This window comes from Peromyscus californicus, unplaced genomic scaffold (genome assembly GCF_007827085.1).
Source record: "Peromyscus californicus insignis strain IS unplaced genomic scaffold, ASM782708v3 Scaffold_9__1_contigs__length_137607984, whole genome shotgun sequence".
NCBI classification, from domain to species: domain Eukaryota; kingdom Metazoa; phylum Chordata; class Mammalia; order Rodentia; family Cricetidae; genus Peromyscus; species Peromyscus californicus.
This window is the reverse complement of record NW_026294617.1, coordinates 99,916,187-99,933,931: the sequence shown is the minus strand read 5'-3', so window position 1 is coordinate 99,933,931 and position 17,745 is coordinate 99,916,187. Positions and strand designations below refer to the sequence as shown.

Below are 17,745 nucleotides of genomic sequence, written 5' to 3'. Positions count from 1 at the left end.
GCTAACTACATTCTAAACATTTGTCCTTATACCCATAGATAAATATTGTTCTAACTCCTCATGAAACTTTCTGCAACAGATGGAGACCATTCCAGAAAACCACAATCAATCAAATTGCAGAGTTGTGGAGCCCGGTTTCAACTGGTCCATCTATAACACAACTTCTGCATCTAAGGCTTAGGGATCCCTGTGGGAGAGGGGTGGGAAGATTCTAAAAGCCTGTGGATCAGGGAGTTGGCTGGAGATTGTGTCTCCTAGGAATTTCAGAAGCTGCACCATAAAGTCTCACCATCATGACTGCCTAAACATGAGCTGAACAAGGCTGACACCAACAGACATGCTAATGTGGATGGGGGAAAGCTCACAATGCCTCAGTCCTACACAAAAAATCTATAGGCAACTATGGAATGTTGAGAGGAAAAGAATAGTCTTCCCTAGGGAAGAGCACAATTAGACAAATCAGTTATCCAATACCAAACACATAGTGAGCCTTGAAAACAGTTACATACAAGGAGCATTATACAGACTAAGCAGATTGTATTTCTGTGTTTAGTAACACACATGTGCACACACACACACACACACACACACACACACACACACACACACTATGCGCACACATGCGCACAACAGCAGAAATAGAGGCCGTGAATTTAAAAGAGATGGGGGAGGTGATATGAGAAGGTTTGGAGGGAGGGAAGTGAAGGGGAACATGACATAATTATATTAAAATATCAAAAAATGAAAGAAATTATAAAAAATTTAAAAAAAGAATCTTAAAAAAAAAAAGAAAAGAGTTATTGGCCGGGGAGTTCCCAGAGGTCTCCAAAACAAGCCATCATAACTACATAGTAAAACCGTACTGCTGAAGACACCATATACTTTGGCTGCAGGACATAGAGGAATCAATCTGTGGCTGAGCAGGACTCTCCCTCCCAGCTGGCCAGCTTTCACAGTGTCAGAAGGTGCTGTGTAGGCTGCTGGGGGAGAGAAGACATCTGCTTCTACCGAGAGCTGGACGCTGCATGCTGCAACTCTGACCTTCAGGCAAGATAGGCCCACTGGTGCAACAGACCCAGGATCATTATGCGGGTAACTGCTGGATTTCTGGTTGCATCTGAGGCCTGCTCCACGGGAGGGGTTTTCATGCCTAGGACTATAAGCCTGGTCAAAAGCCCACAGTGAGGAAGGCCATGGGCCTGAGGGAAGAAACTGCTACTGTTGTTCTCTCTTTTTTTTTTTTAAATTTATTTTTATTTTTTGCCCATTGGTGTTTTGCCTGCATAGATGTCTGTGTGAAGGCATCAGATCCCCTGGAACTGCAGTTAGAGATGGTTGTGAGCTGCCATGTGGGTGCTGGGAATTGAACCCGTGTCCTTAGGAGGAAGAGCAGTCAGTGCTCTTAGCCTCTGAGCCATCTCTCTGGGTCCCTACTGCTGTTTTCTACAATGGTCAAGTTGTCAAATCGCCCCCTAAATATTTATGCTTCCACCCATAGACCTAGGCTGCTCTTTGTCTTCATCAGAGGTCTTTTTATGCAGTGAGCAGCTGTGGTGTTTTGAATGAGAATGGCCCAAATAGGCTCACGTGTTTGAATACTTGGTCAGTTGGCTGAACTGTTTGGAAAGGATTAGGACAGCAGTTCTCAACCTGTGAGTTGTGACCGCTTTGGGGGTCGAATGACCCTTTCACAGGAGTCACATAGAAGATATTTACATTGGGATTTATAACTGTAGCAAAATTACAGTTAAGAAATAGCAAACAGAAAATAATTTTATTTTGAGAGTCACCACAACATGAGGAACTGTATAAAAGGGTCACCGCATTAGGAAGGTTGAGAACCACTGGATTAGGAGGTGTGGCATTGTTGGAACAGATGTGTCACTGGGGGTGGGCGGGCTTTGAAGTTCCAAAAGACTCGTGCTTTTCTATTTCTTATGGTGAGCTCTCACAGCAATAGAAACCCTAATTATGACAGCAGCAATCGATGTATCATTAGTCCAAGCGCTAAGAGTAGGAGGCTGAGTGCTCAGCCCCTGTGAGACATCTTTGTCACTCACCCCTCCCCACCAAGGCTCAGGCAATGTCCTGGAAGAAGATATGGAAAGAAAGTAAGCGCTGGAACGTGGGGAAGGCTTCAGGGAAACGCTGTCTGGACGTCACATAGCTATTATAATCACCGTCTCAGAGCAGCTGTGGTTACCTGCTCTAGAACTGCACAAACCCCAGTCAGCCAAGATTCAGACATAGAAGGAGGAGGTGCTCTCAAGGCCCCACTCCTCACTGAGAGCTTTGGCCGTTGACAGTTGTAGGGAGAGGGAACCACTCTTCTGGGGTGGTGCTCCCCGGCACCTTTCCCATGAGCCAGTGAATGACCTTACACCCACGCACACATGGGTAACACAAACTGGACTTAATGAGTTATTGAAAACAGCATGAAATTGGGAGGAGGACATTTGGGGGATTATGGAAGAACTGGAGGATGGAAATGGGGGGTGGGATCATACTTAATTGTATATATGTATGAAATTCTGAAGAATAAAGAACAATTATAATTAGCAGTAAAGAAATACATGCATTAGGGAAAGAACTTTTCTGGTTCTAAGTTTTCAAAGTTCCAATACGATGCCTGGCCTGTGTAGGAGCCCACAGAGACTCCATAATGTGGCCTTATTCCATCTTGACTCAAGGTCAGAGAGCCTGAGCTTATTTTGGCTACACAGTAGGATGTTTTGGACACAGGTGTGGTTACCAGGTGTCTTATACTTGAAGGCCTAATTACAGGATGTTTTGCCGAAGGCATGGCTACTAGATGTTTTGAGAATTAAGGAAGAGTTCACACTTGTCTGTACTTTGTACCTTGAACCTTTGTGTCCTTGAGAGGGGTTGGTCTTTTGCCTCTCCCCTTGCTGGTGTATAAAAAGCCCATGAGAAATAAACTCGGGGTGACTATGGTATTGACTCAGAGCCCTCCTGATGCTATTCTGTGTCTCTGTCTTTTTCTTTGTCTACATCTATATTTTTCATATCAATTATTTCTCAATCCACACTCCCCTATACCAAGGACAGTCCAAAGGTCGGGCTGGACTCGACACTACTGTCCTTTATAGACAAGCTATATCTTGGGACAGTGATGTCATATGGCATTCCACAATGACTCAGTATTCTCTTTCTGTCTTATGTATTCTAACTTAATTGTAATATGGTCAATTAGAGTTCTATGCACTCAAAAGTATTATGTATAAATAAAAAAGAATGAAAAGGAAATTACAAATGTAGCAAAGGAAAAGACGAACGAGATGAACTTCCAGCTTGACCTTGAAGGCATACAGATTGCCTTGCATAACAGACCTCCTGGGTCTGACTTCATGTGTTATCTGTATGACTTCATGTGTTATCTGTATGACATCCAAGGAAAGGTTGTAAGTGTAGGTTTGAGGCTAATAAAACAATACTTAAATCTACAAGTATTTGTTACAAACAATAGCCTAGAGAAACAAAAACAAGAAGAAGCCATAATAAAGACAGGAAAAATAAAGAGGTTGCTATCAGAAGAAGGAGGAACACTGGAGAAGATGCCTTCATATGGGACTCCGTGGACTAATAATAAAAACAGTAATGACTGTAGTACTCTCACCATTATCATCATCACCAGGTTGACAACAGGAGTCAGAGGCAACCCAAAATGCCTAAGAAACTTGCCAGAGCTGTAACTCAAAAATAGGAGCTGATGTAGAAGCATGAGTTCTCCTAAAGTTACATAACACCATGGTTATTTCCTACTTCATAAAGAGGTTGATAAATTGCTTCCTCCGCTCAATAAATAGAGCTTGAACACCTGTTCCCCGCGAGGCAGTCTTAATACTATGTGGAAGACAATCAAACTTACACAGGTCAGTCGCTGTAGTGAGGAACTTAGAATCCAGCAGGAAGCTCTAATAGAGCGATAGAGTTTCAGATGCATATCCTGTTGGGGCAGCGTCCAGTATAGATAATGCCAGCTGCCCCCAAATTAACTCTTCTTTGCATGGACACAGAGCTACCCAGAATAAAGGCTTCATTACTCCACAACCTCGAGAGTCAGTGTTACCTTAGGAATAAGACCCAGTCAATAGCATGGCAGATGCTTATGTGCAACAACTCCTAGAACACTGATGAATGCGTTTTGCCCTTTTGGTCTCCTATTTGAGACGTGGATGTGATGAGTAGGGTGCCATCTTTGCTGCCAAATGGACAGAATACTCTTAAGGGGTGTGAGGTAGAAGGCATCTGAGATCTTTTTGCCCCAAATACAATGTCAGTTTTGACCTGCCTATCTCTGAGCATATCCAGGAGAGAGTAATAAGATTACATTTTTTTAAATTTATACGTTTTAATTCTTTGAGAATTTCCTACATGGGTACTGTATCACATCATTTCTAGCCCCCCCCTTCCTGTCTAACTCCTCCTGTGTCGTCCCCCACCCCCGCCCCGCTCCCCGACACACACACACACCTACTCTCAAATCCGTGACTTCATCTTTAATTTTTGTTGCTACATATACACATATGTGTATATAAATACAACCTGCTGAATCCATTTAGCGTTGCTCCTATGTGTATGTGTTTAGGACTCACCACTTGGGACTGCAGAACCTATCAGGGGGCTGATCCCTGGAGAAGGGTGATTCTCCCTTTCTTAGCAACCATTAATTGCCTGTAGTTCTTCACCTAGGGGTGGGACCTTCTGAGATTCTCCCCACCCATGCTGGCCTGTCAGCTGATGTTATTATTATGCAGGTCTTATTTAGGTGACCATGCTGTCGTGATCATGGGTACAGCTTCCCTGTCATATATAGAGAACACCATTTTGCATTCTTGTTTTTGTTTTTTTTTTTAATTTGGTATGTTCATGATTCACAACTAAAACTAACCTTCCTAAATACTACTGGTGACAGTGCAAACACCATATGTGGAGAAGATGGACCGATAGTCTCCAAATGAATCAGATTAGGAAAGAAATGGCATTACAGAAATACTTACAAAGCTAGCCAAGCTTTAAGGAGGGAAAAAGAAATAAGAAAAGAGAGGTAGGGTAGAAAAACAGGCAAAAAAAATATAAAAGAACAACATGATAAAACACATTGATGAAATGAGTAAGTTCTACATACATTTGAGAAACATTAAACAGCTGCAGATTATCAAGCATAAAGTGGGTGGCTGGGCTCGTGTGCGGAGACAGGCGGTGTTAGCCGCAGCTACAACGAAGTATTTGGCGCCACATCTCACACCATTTTGCTAGTACAGCCTACCCAGAGGCCAGAAGGCAGGATTTACACTGACTATGAGTCTGTGTGTGAATGAGTGCGTGGAAGGTGTTTGTAAAATGTATGAAGAACATTTGAAGAGAATGAATTCCATCAGTCCCTCCATCACATATGATATCGGTCAGTTGCTTGATTTTATCGACAATCTGGGAGATCTCACCTGTCCTGTTCGGCCCCTTCGCTCCTCTTCTTTCTTTTTACCTACACATTTTTATGATGATTCAGACAGGAAGTGTTCTTTGACAGTTAAGGTTGATTCCTGTCCTTGAAACTGTTTGGATCTGCTTTAGAGCAGTGAGTATGCTAACCTTTCGTGGGGGATAGGGGTGGTGACAAGGTTAGTTATGTCCTCTGGGAAAGTCTTAGTGAAAAATAAATGTTCTGGAAAAAAAATAATAATAAAGTGAGTGTTTCTGGCCAAAAATGTTTGCCTAGATAGAATAGATAGCGAAGGCTTTCAAAGTGTAATACAACGAGCATGGACGTCATCCTTTATATAACAGCAATATCGTGGTGGCCTTGAAAAATGCCTTAGAGATTAAGCTGTAGGAAGTGCATGTGGCTGATGTCTCAGTTGCTGATCTCTAGAGCCCACTTTTGAGGCCATGCCTCCCAGGGCTGTTCCCAGACTGATCCCACCAGGGCACTAAATCAAGACTGTTCTTCTGAGACCCACGATTCTACAGCCAAGAAACTTCAGCTAGAAGGGTCCCTCCCCAACAGCCTCGCTCGGCTTTCCTCAGGCTTCGCAGCTAGGACATGAGCACACAACCTTCCTTCGTTCTTTCCCCGCCCCACAGACCACAGACTGGAAAAGACAATCATGCTGGCCTGGTGACTCTGCATTAGCCTCCCTGACATCATTCTCCCTTTTATTTTTCCAGAGTGTGCTCCCTAGCAAGCGCCACACATTTAAACAGGTCTTGGCATCTCCTTTTGTTAAACAGGTCTTAGTATCTCCTTTTGGAAGAGCTGGGCTAAGTCCTACATTTAAACATTTGTGTAGTAGATGAGCTGCATGAGAGAACATTCCTAAGAAAGCAGCGGCTGGGGACTCGGGCAAGACAAGCCTTTCTGAATTTCAGAAGTCCACAGGAATCACTGCAGGCTGGTGTAAACTAAAACCACACCCACCCGGGACAGCAGTTACAGAGGATACTCACAAGGTTTTTGAGGAAATTTTATAGGCATGAGGCTCTTTTAAGCCTTACTACAATTCTGTCATTACAGAGGAAGACACTGAGTCTTCAGGGGTTAAGTAAGTTGCACAATAGTTAGTTCATAGCAAAACCTAAAATTAAATACAGCCTACGTTCTACACTACATTCTACATTCCTCCACTAGATGCCCAGTTATCCTGGCATTAGAGTTTTTCTTCAGTTGAACTATATTTGTATTTCCAAATTTAATAATCAATAACAAGTACTAGCTAGTATAGACATATATATGTATATATATGAGAATTCAAGATGAATACAAAGGAATGATTCAATGTGTTTCTCATTTCATAATTAAAAGGCACATTTGTTTAAAAAATATAAATGACTCAGATGGAATGATAGAACTAAAATGTCTACTTACAACAAGGAATTAATACAAACTCCAGCCCAAGCTCTGTATCATAGCACAGAAAGAAAACTGCCCACCATTTGGAAATGTACCCTACTTCTGGAATCTGGAGTGATAAACCAGTTCCCCCAAACTAACTTCATCCTGCTAATGTGACAATTCTAATGAAGATATACAGGATTCACCAGGATAGTTGTTTATATTTTGATATCTAATATTTCAAAACTTTGGTCAATACAGTACTTAAACATATAAAATAAAATAGCCTAAAACAGCCATGAATTTTCATGTTTTATTTTTTTAGACAGGGTCTCTAGTCCATGTTGGCTTTGAACATTCTATGGAGCTAAGGATGACTGTATGATCCTACCACCTTACCACCTCCATTTCTGGAGTGCAAGGACTGCATGTGTGTACAACCACACCTGGTTTACGCAGTATTATTGATCAAACCCATGGCTTTGTGCATGCTTGGCAAATACTTTATCAACTGGGTTGCATCCCTAGCCTCAAGACCCATAATTCTGAATCAATAGATAAGAGCTTAATAATGATTTATTTAACTGTTATCATAAATTGTATGGCACATCATCCCGTGGATGAACTTTTAACTACTGAAATGTTTAATACTGAGGAATAGAGAGTACCAAATCACTGCACCATCAGTAATCAATTCTAGAAGTATAATAATTGGCTAGTAAACAGTAAGTATCAATATCAACTCAACACTTTCTCAAAATGTTAAAGTTGCTAAACATCTTTCATAGTTCAGTTTTCATAAGGTTAAGGCAGGTATCTTATAGTAATTAAAAAACACTTTAAATAATTTTATCCAGTGAATAAATGGTCTTTCACTGCGTCATCAGAATAAAGGCTAACTTTGAAGTGATAGGCTGATGGAAGTCATTGAGAGGAAATGGTTTCCATTACCATAATATTAGTTCAAAAATCAGTTAGGATTTGTCTCTTTTCAAACAATCACACTAGCATAGTTATCCCTTACAAAATATTTATTAATGACTTAGACTTGGTACATAATTATAAATGGTAAAATACCTTCCATTCAGCCTACAGAGAGAACTTATCAAAAAGAAATCAAACATATCTTTGCTTTTGCCGTTTGAAAAATGTGCATTTACCAGCAGAGGTCACTATTACATAAGTCACTAGGTTTGTCCAGCTATCTCTAGATATTAGAAGATACTGGTTGAATCTATAATAAAAATTAAAATATCAACATAGAAATTTAGTTAAACAGATACATGCTGCGGCATAAGTACTAAAAGGTAAGTTTAGATAACTTGTTATGTTTTCAACAAGCATCAGATGGTTCATTTTGTCCTATGGAGATAAAGGCAATTACACATAATAATGAATGCATACTTACTCATATTTACATATAGTGATAAAAGCAACAAAGTTGTTAACAGCATCACAAAATCAAATTATATGTATAGTTTTTAAGAAATGAAAAGTATACTAAATGCCTAAGAAATCCTGTTACCTTATCTTGGTGAATTTCTATTCTTTAGAATATCCTATCAATTAAGAGAACAATATAGTTTTTTTGGTATGGGTGAAAAAAAAATGAGTAAGAACGTTTAGTAGTTTGCCCTAAATCCACTTCAAAATCTTCCAGAAAGTGCTTGCCAGATTGGGATAACCGCACCTGTATCCTCCATTGTACCAATACAGCACGTGCTTTTCACAGTAATAGCAATGAAAAGAAAAATGAGCAAGCATTCAGAAACTATGGAAAAGAACTGAATGGATAAATCTTCTTTGATCTAGCCAGAGGGGGAACAGAGATTTCTAAGATGAGGATCATCACATTGGCCTCCTTCTGTTAGTAGGTCAATTCTCGTGACTGATTCCAACTCAAAACAGATTTACAGAAACGGGTTGCCAGGGAATCTAAGGTATTTCCATAAATGCAAACAGGAAAATATAACTGAAGAACAGTACTTGTGGGTCTTAACTGAATGAGTTCATAATAACAATAGAATAAGGCCTGTACTAAGTAAAGCACTATTTGCTGTAAGAAGTAATTCTCAGGTCAATGTAGTGGAAAACTCTGGCATAGTGACATCAAAAAAAATATTCTGAGAAACAAAATTATCTTTGTGGGGAAAACAACCTGTCACTTACACACCTTAAATCAACTTAGTAACAAGGCAGTTATTTAGCAGCACGTTATAGTGTGATAAAGACAGATGGGGAAGTTATTTTACCTTGTTAAAGTGTCAGCTGATTTTCCTAATTCCTCACACTCCATGTGGAACACACTAGAGAAGGAATCCTGAAAACAGAATGGCAAGTGTTGGGACATTGGACAAGGCAATGAAAAGCACGCGACACACGCACACACTGTGCAACACTGACGACACCAGCGTTTGAACACATCCTCCATATTCCTGACTAAATGGATCCAAACACAAAATTCACAGCATCCTCAAAGACGCTTCCTATTACTAAAGGCTCGCACCATGTCTCATTTTACTTTAGAAAGCTTTGTGAGCACACACTTCTGCTGCTAGTAAATCCCAGGACTTCTCTTTGTGGATATGTTCATGTGTGTTCGTGTGTGTGTGTGTGTGTGTGTGTGTGTGTGTGTGTGTGTTCATGAGTGTGTATGTGCAAGTGAGTGCATTGATGTGCTTGTATGTTCATGAGTATGTGTATGTGTGTATGTGTGTTTGAATGTGTATGAGTTTGCATGTGTGTGTGATCACAAGCGTGTCTGTGTGCTTTCATGTGCATGTGTGTTCATGAGTGTATGTATACGCCAGTTTGTGTGTTCATGTGTACATATGTTCATATGCACGTGTACTTGTGTGTGTGTGTGTGCGCGCGCGTGCGCGCGCACGCACGTGCGTGAAAGAGAGAGAGAGACAGAGAGACAGAGAGACAGAGAGAGACAGAGAATGTGTGTAGGCCAGAAGATATCTGGTGTCCTCCTCAGGAATGTTGGAATGTTGTCACTCTCCTTTAACTTGGCGCTCACTGGCTGGTCTGACTGACTGAGTGACTCTAAGGATCCCCCTGTCTCTGCCCCCAAGCACTGGATTACAAGCTTGCATCAACGTTTTGGCAGAGCTTTGAGGCTTCTGCTATCACATTCAGGTCGTTACGCTTTCAAGGCAAGAGCTTTGCTGGCTCAGCTATTTCCCCAGCCCAAAGAATTCTTTCCGAAAGAGCTATACCATTCCGAAATATTTTACAAGAGCAATAAGATGATTGTGGAGACTTAGTGATATCAGGAAATAGTTCTATATTACATCACAAAACAAAATTCTTATTGCTCCATGATGCACTTACAACTGAATGAAGAGAAGTTGGAAGGAAACACAAACATAAGGCAGTAAAAGGATAATCAGGGAGTGGAAGAGCTGAGTACATATTGAAGGGCTTACATTTTTAATTTCACTCATGTTGAAGGAGTTTTAACCACAAATAACTATAATATCATCTTGTAGCTAGAGTTTTCCTGCCTGGCCCACAGTCAGGACAAATCTCTCTCACCTGCCAGTCCCACAACCGCTCAGACCCAACCAAGTAAACACAGAGACTTATATTGGTTACAAACTGTATGCCAGTGGCAGGCTTCTTGCTAACTTCTTACAGCTTAAATTAATCCATTTCTATAAATCTATACCTTGCCACATGGCTCGTGGCTTACCAGCATCTTCACATGCTGCTTGTCATGGCAGTGGCTGGCAGTGTCTCTCTGACTCAGCCTTCCACTTCCCAGCTTTGCTCTCCTCCTTGTCCTGCCTATACTTCCTGCCTGGCCACTGGCCAATCAGTGATTTATTTATTGATCAATCAGAGCAACACATTTGCCATACAGAACATCCCACAGCATCATCTCAACTAATTTCTTGCCTAAGTTTAGCAATTTATGTTTTCCAAAGAGAGCAGAGTATATTCTTAGCCATATGTTGAGCTGAGGGTCAAACCACACTAATCTAAACCAGTCTGTTACCTCAATAGATATTAACTGTTAAAACTTCCATTGAGTGTTAATAAAGTCAGATTTAGTTTTTTTTTTTAAAGGAATGCCTCTGTACTTAAATGCTAAAGAGAAGGCCACAGAAGGAGAATGATAAATTGGCATACTGAATTAATGAATTCTGACCTGAACTTTTAAAAGCTAGCAACTATTTTATAATCATTTTATATTGAACTATAACAACACAAATATGAAATAGTAGCTCTCCAAGAAAATGCTGATTATTATTTTGGTACAGTGAATTTTTATTTGATAAACTAACTACTAATAAGAATTTCATACTAATCAATGCACACATTCTAACACACACAATAATTCAAAGGATAATGAATTGTCTTAATATCTAAGCAATTAAAAATTTTAATAACTGAATGTCTTTTATTATTCTACTTCTGCCAGAAATGTCAACTCTAATTTCATGAATGAATTATAACTGACCTAGTCAAGTGACAGTACTATTCCTTTTTCCTAATAACCTTAGACTAGAGGAAAAAACAGCCACCACCATAAGGAATATTCCACTGGGTCATACAGTGAGGAGGGATAAAATCTGCATAAAGAAAACTGTGGCAGACCAGTGCTCTGACTCTCAGGCAAACACAAGGCAGAAAGTCCACATAGCATTCAAGTATAAGTAACCAGCCCTATAAGAGTGCTCCAGCTCTCTCACCAGGAAAAGCTTCCTAACGCTATACATCAATGGACTGAAACCTGTGAATTAGACCAGTGAGTCATTTCCTACTGTTGGTAAATGATGTAGGACCTTTAGTTCCACCCAACACCCACCTAGACCTTCTGGTTTCTAAATAATTTCTAGTAAGGAAGAAAATTTTATACTCAACCCATTCAGAATGGAAGTCTATCTGTTTTGGTACCGGGGCACCACAGTTCTTGACGGTTTAGTCAGCACATTGCTGACTAAATAACAAGGTGTTTCCCCATTAAGAGACAGCAGCCACCAGCAGGGGCAGCACACAGACATCCATGGTCAGCGAAGGGCATTGAAGGCTATTGACACCCTCACCTCCACTCCACTTCAAAAACACTTCACCATTGTATTGGTTTTGCATAAATATTCATAAACAGTTGGAGTTGGGGTGGTTTCTAAGGCAAAATAAAGCATAAAGTGTTTTCAAGAAAATATTTTCATCTTGCAAAAAGCAGTCACACTCGGTACTCACAGAGCAGTCTTCATCCACGATGAATATGGTGCACTTCTGCACCTGCATGAAGGAGATAATAGTGGCAGCTATTTTCTGCAGAATTACTTCTAATGACTGCTGCTCTTCGAAAATTAAGCTAGCAAGGTCGAGCAATACCTAGACGAGAAAAGGTGACAGCTTACAATGTAGTTGTGTGTAGAATAAAGTTACAACAGGTTAAAGGTTGTTTATGAGCAAGGTCCCACTGCTCATAAATCTGTGGCTGTGGAGCTAATACAGTTCTGCACGGATCATTAGTATAGTCAGTATAGTAGAAAAATTATAGGTGCTTAGGCTAATGTTATCAGTTCCTAATTCTTCAGGATGTCAAATAAAAACCTCAGAGGTAAGACTCACCAAAAGATTAAAAGACATGGAAGACAGAATAACAGGTCTTGTAGACAAGGCAGAAGAAATGAATAGCTCAGAGAAAGAAGATGTTAACTCAAAAACAAACAAACAAACAAAACAAGTACAAAACATCCACGAATCATGAATTCTGGGACACTATGAAAAGAACAAGTCTACAAATAATAGGTATAGAGGGAAGAGAAGAAACTCAAGTCAAAGGCACAGTAAATATTTTTAACAAAAATCAAAAGTCCCTAAATTTTAAGAAAGAGATGCCTATCAAGGCAAAAGAAGCGTATAGAACACCAATTATACAGAACAAAAAAAACAAAAAACAAAAAACCTACGACACACAATAATCAAAATACTAAACATACAGAACAAAGAAAAGATACTCAAACCTGAAGGAAAAAGACCAAGTCACCTATAAAGTCAGGCCCATTAGAATAACACCTGGCCTCTTACTGGAGACTCTGAGAGGCAGCATGGCCTTGACAGATTTATACTCCAAAAGACCACAGATGCCAGCCCACACTACTACACCCAGCAAAACTATCAATCACAATTAATGAAAAAAGAAAAACATTTCTTGATTAAAAGCAATTTCTGTCCACCAACCCAGTTCTATAGAATATACTGAAGGGAAAACTTCAGTCTGAAGAGGAGGTTAACTGTACCAAAGAAGACACATGCAACAACTAAACAATAGGAATTAATAACTTTACATTAATAACTCTCAATATCAAAGGTCTTAATTTCCCAATAAAAAATACAGATTAAGAGATTGGATTAGAAAACAAAATTCATCTTTCTATTGCATCCAAGAAACACAACTCACCAACAAGGTCAGATATCACCTCAGGGTGAAAAGATAGAAAAAGGTTTTCCAAGCAAACAGAACTATGAAGCAAACAGGTGTAGACATTTTACTATCTGACAAAATAGACTTCAAACCAATACTAATCAGAAGAGATAAGGAAGGACATTAAAAACTTATTAAAGAAAAATATACAAAAAAGAAATTGTATTTCTCTTTTTTTCATTTTCTTTTTTGTTGTTGTTGTTGTTGTTTTGGTTTTTGTTGTTTGTTTTTTGTTTTTAGAGACAGGGTTTCTCTGTGTAGTTTTGGTGCCTGTCCTGGATCTCGCTCTGTAGAACAGGCTGGCCTCGAACTCACAGAGATCCACCTGGCTCCGCCTCCCGAGTGCTGGTATTAAAGACATGCGCCACCACTGCCCAGCACAGAAATTTGTATTTCCAAACTTTCATGTACCAAACACAAAGGCATCCAAGTTCATAAAAGAAACATAACTACAACCAAAAATCATATATTGACCTTAATAAATGATAGTTGGTGACTTCAGTACACCATTTGCACCAATAAACAGGTCACCGAGACACAAACTAAACAGAAAAACTCTGGATTTAAATAGTATCATAGATCAAATATACCTAACACATCTATAGAACATTCCAACCAACCGATGAAGAATACACTTTCTTCTCAGTTGCCAACAGAACTTTCTTCAAAATTGGTAACACATTAAAACAAACTAAGTCTCAACAGATACATACAAACTGAAATAACACTGTGTTGGACTGAATGAGAATGGCCCCCGTGAGCTCATATATTTGGATGTCTAGTCCCTAGTTGGTCAACTTTTTAGGGAAAGATTAGAAGGTGTGGCCATATTGAGGAAGGATGGACTTGTTTGAGGAGGTATGTCACTGGGGGTGGGCTTTGATGTTTCAAAAGCCCATGCCAGGCCCAGGCTCTTTCTCCCCTGACTCCTTCCTCCCTCCCTCCCTCCCTCCCTCCCTGCTGCCTGCAGACAGGACAGGGTGTACTGTTCTATTCTCAGTTACTTTCCTGAAGCATTCCTGTCTGTCTTCAACCATGCTCCCTGCCATAATTATAATAGACTAACCCTCTGAAACTGTAAGCGAGCCCCTAATTAAATGTTTTCTTTGCAAGAGTTTTATAAGGTCATGAAGTCTCTTCACAGCTGTAGAACAGTAACTAAGACAAATGACCTGCATCTTCTCTGACCCATGGATTAAAGCTGGGTATCGACAATAGGAGAAATGGCAGAAAGTCTACAAACTCGTGGAAACTGAACAACTCACTACAGAATGAAAATTGGATCAAGGCAGAAATCAAGAAGAAAATTTAAAACTTTTTTAGAATTGAAATGAAAATGAAATAGAATTGAAAATGAAAACACAACATACCCAAATCTATGGGACACAATGAAGGTAGTTCTGAGGGGCAAGTTCACAGCACTAACTGCCTATATTTTTTAAAAAGAGAGAAATCTCACATTAAGCATACTTGAAAACTCTAGAAAAAACAAGAAAAAAGAATACCCAAAGAGAAACAGATTCATGGCAAAAACCAATGAAGAACACTACAAAGATCTATGAAACAGAGTTGATTCTTTGAGAAAATTTACAAGATTCACAATCTTTAGCCAAATTAACCAAAGGACAGATATATACCCAAATAATAAAATTAGAGATGAAAAGGGATATTACAACTTACATTGAGGAAAAACAGAGAATCATAGGACTATAGAAACTATATACACTATAGAAATCTGTATTCCAAACTGGAAAATGGATGAATTCCTTGATATATATGTCCTACCAAAGTTAAATCAAGATGAAATAAATAATTTAAAGAGATCCATAATCCCAAGTGAAATAGAAACAGTAATTGAAAGTCTCCTGACTGAAAAAGCCCAGGGCCAGATGGGTTCAGAGCAGAATTCTACCAGACCATCAAAGAAGAACTAACACCAACATTCCTCAAATTATTCTGAAAAACGCAAACGCAGGAACATTACCTAACTCTTTTTACAAAGCCACTATTTCCATGATACCAAAACCATGTAAGACCCAAGAAAAGAAAGAGAGAGAGAGAGAGAGAGAGAGAGAGAGAGAGAGAGAGAGAGAGAGAATTACAGGTCAATATCCCTTATGAACATACATGCAAAAATTCTCATTAAAATACTTGCAAATTGAATTCAAGAGCACATCAAAAGATTATCTATCATGATAAAGTTGCCTTTATTACAGTGATACAGGACTGGTTCAGCATATGTGAGTCAATAAAGTCATCCACAACACAAATGGACTCAAGGACAGACACCACATGATCATTTCAATTGATGCAGAAAAGGCCTTTTATACAACATCCCTTCATAATAAAAATCTCAATGAGACTAGGGATACAAGGGACTGTAGCTAGAGTTTTCCTGCCTGGCCCACAGTCAGGACAAATCTCTCTCACCTGCCAGTCCCACAACTGCTCAGACCCAACCAAGTAAACACAGAGACTTATATTGGTTACAAACTGTATGGCCGTGGCAGGCTTCTTGCTAACTGTTCTTACAGCTTAAATTATTCCATTTCCATTAATCTATACCTTGCCACATGGCTCGTGGCTTACCAGCATCTTCACATGCTGTTTGTGATCGTGGCGGCTGGCAGTGTCTCCCTTTCCCTTTCTGTTCCCTTAATTCTCCTCTCTGTTAGTTCCGCCTATGCTTCCTGCCTGGCCACTGGCCAATCAGTGTTTTATTTATTGACCAATCAGAGCAATTTGACATACAGACCATTCCACAGCAAGGGACATAATATAATAAAAGAAATTTAGAGCAAACCCACAGCCAAATTATCATAAACGGAGAAAACTCAAAGCATTTCCATTAAAATCAGGAACAAGGCAAAGTTCACTTTCTCCATTTCTATTCAATATGGTACTCAAAGTCTTAGCAAAAAGAAAACTGAAGGAGATCAAGAGGATGCAAGTAGAAAAGGAAGAAGTCAAAGTATTCTTATCTCCAGATGGTATGATTTTATGCATAAAAGACCCCCAAAGACTTCACCAGGAGACTTCTACAGCTGATAAACACCTTCAGCAAAGTAGCAGGACACAAAACTAGCACCCAAAAATCAGAAGTTTTCCTATAAACAAATGGCAAACACACTGATAAAGTAATAATAAAACAATACCTTCCACAATAGCTTCAAAAAACAAATGCCTTGGAATAACTCCAAACAAGGAAAAAACTTTAAAACACTGAAGAAAGAAATTGAAGAAAACATAAGAGAATGGAAATATCTCATAGGTTTATGGATTAGTAGGATTAATATTATGAAAACGTCCATCTTACCAAAAGCAATCTACAGATCCAATGCAATTCCCATTAAAATTCCAACACAATTCTTCACAGAAATTGGAGGAAAAAATCTTCAACTTCATGAAGAAACACACACAGAGAGAAAAGCAAAATGAAACAGGATAGCTAAAACATACCTGAATAATAAAAGTATCACCATTCCAGATTTCTAGGTGTACTACAGAGCGATAATAATGAAAACAGCATGGTATTGGCATAAAAACAGACTCATTGATTAATGGAATAAAACTGAAGACCCAGATATAATTCCACACACCAGTGTCACCTGATGTCTTACAAAGAAACTAAAATTACACAATGGAGAAAGAGCAGAATCTTCAACAAATGGTGCCAGTCAACCTGGGTAGCTACAGGTAGGAAAATTAATAGATCCATAGATCCATACTTAAAATCACACTGTACAAAACTCAACATCAAATGATCAAGGACCTCAACATAAGACCAGATACCCTGAATATGATGGAAGAAGAAATGAGGAATAAGCATAAACTCACTGGCACAAGAAAGAACTTGCTGAACAGCACACAGCTAGCCAAGGTACTAAGACTAACAATTAATAAATGGGACTTCAGGAAACTGAAACGCTTCCCCACAGCAAAAGACAGCACCATTCAAACAAAGTGGCAGCCTACAGAATGAGAAAATCTTTACTAAATATATCTGGCAGAGGGTTAGTCTCTAGAAAATATATAGAACTAAAAGAATTGAACATTATGAAAACAAACAACCCAATTTAAAAATGGGCTAGAGACTATACAGAGACAGATGAGAGCACAGGATGTGGGGCAAGGGAAACACTTATTCATTGCTGCTTGAACTAAAACTGAGACCACTGCTATGGAAATCAGTGTGTCAATTGCTCAAAAAGCTGAAATTCTATCCACCACAAGACCCAGCTCTACTGCTTTTGAGTATATACCCAAAGGACTCTAAATATTACTACAGGGACACTTGCTCATCCATGTTCATGGGTATTCTATTTGTTATAGACAGAAATTGGAAACAGCCTTGATTCCATCAACTATGAATAGATGATGAAAATGCTGTACATTTATTTACACAGTGGAATGTTATTCAGCTGTTAAGAAAATACAGTTAAGA

At 39.3% G+C, this 17,745-nt stretch overlaps 1 protein-coding gene across 2 annotated transcripts in view; it reads right to left on the bottom strand.

The window, feature by feature from the left end:
• Window positions 1-17,745, bottom strand: part of Pde5a (phosphodiesterase 5A) — a 141,085-nt gene that overhangs the window by 74,157 nt on the left and 49,183 nt on the right. For both annotated transcript variants that reach the window (XM_052731317.1, XM_052731318.1), the window contains exons 6-7: window positions 12,068-12,205; window positions 9,106-9,173 (exon numbers count right to left, since the gene is read on the bottom strand). In XM_052731317.1, the coding sequence (XP_052587277.1) occupies window positions 9,106-9,173; window positions 12,068-12,205 (206 nt within the window). The remainder of the gene's footprint in view (window positions 1-9,105; window positions 9,174-12,067; window positions 12,206-17,745) is intronic.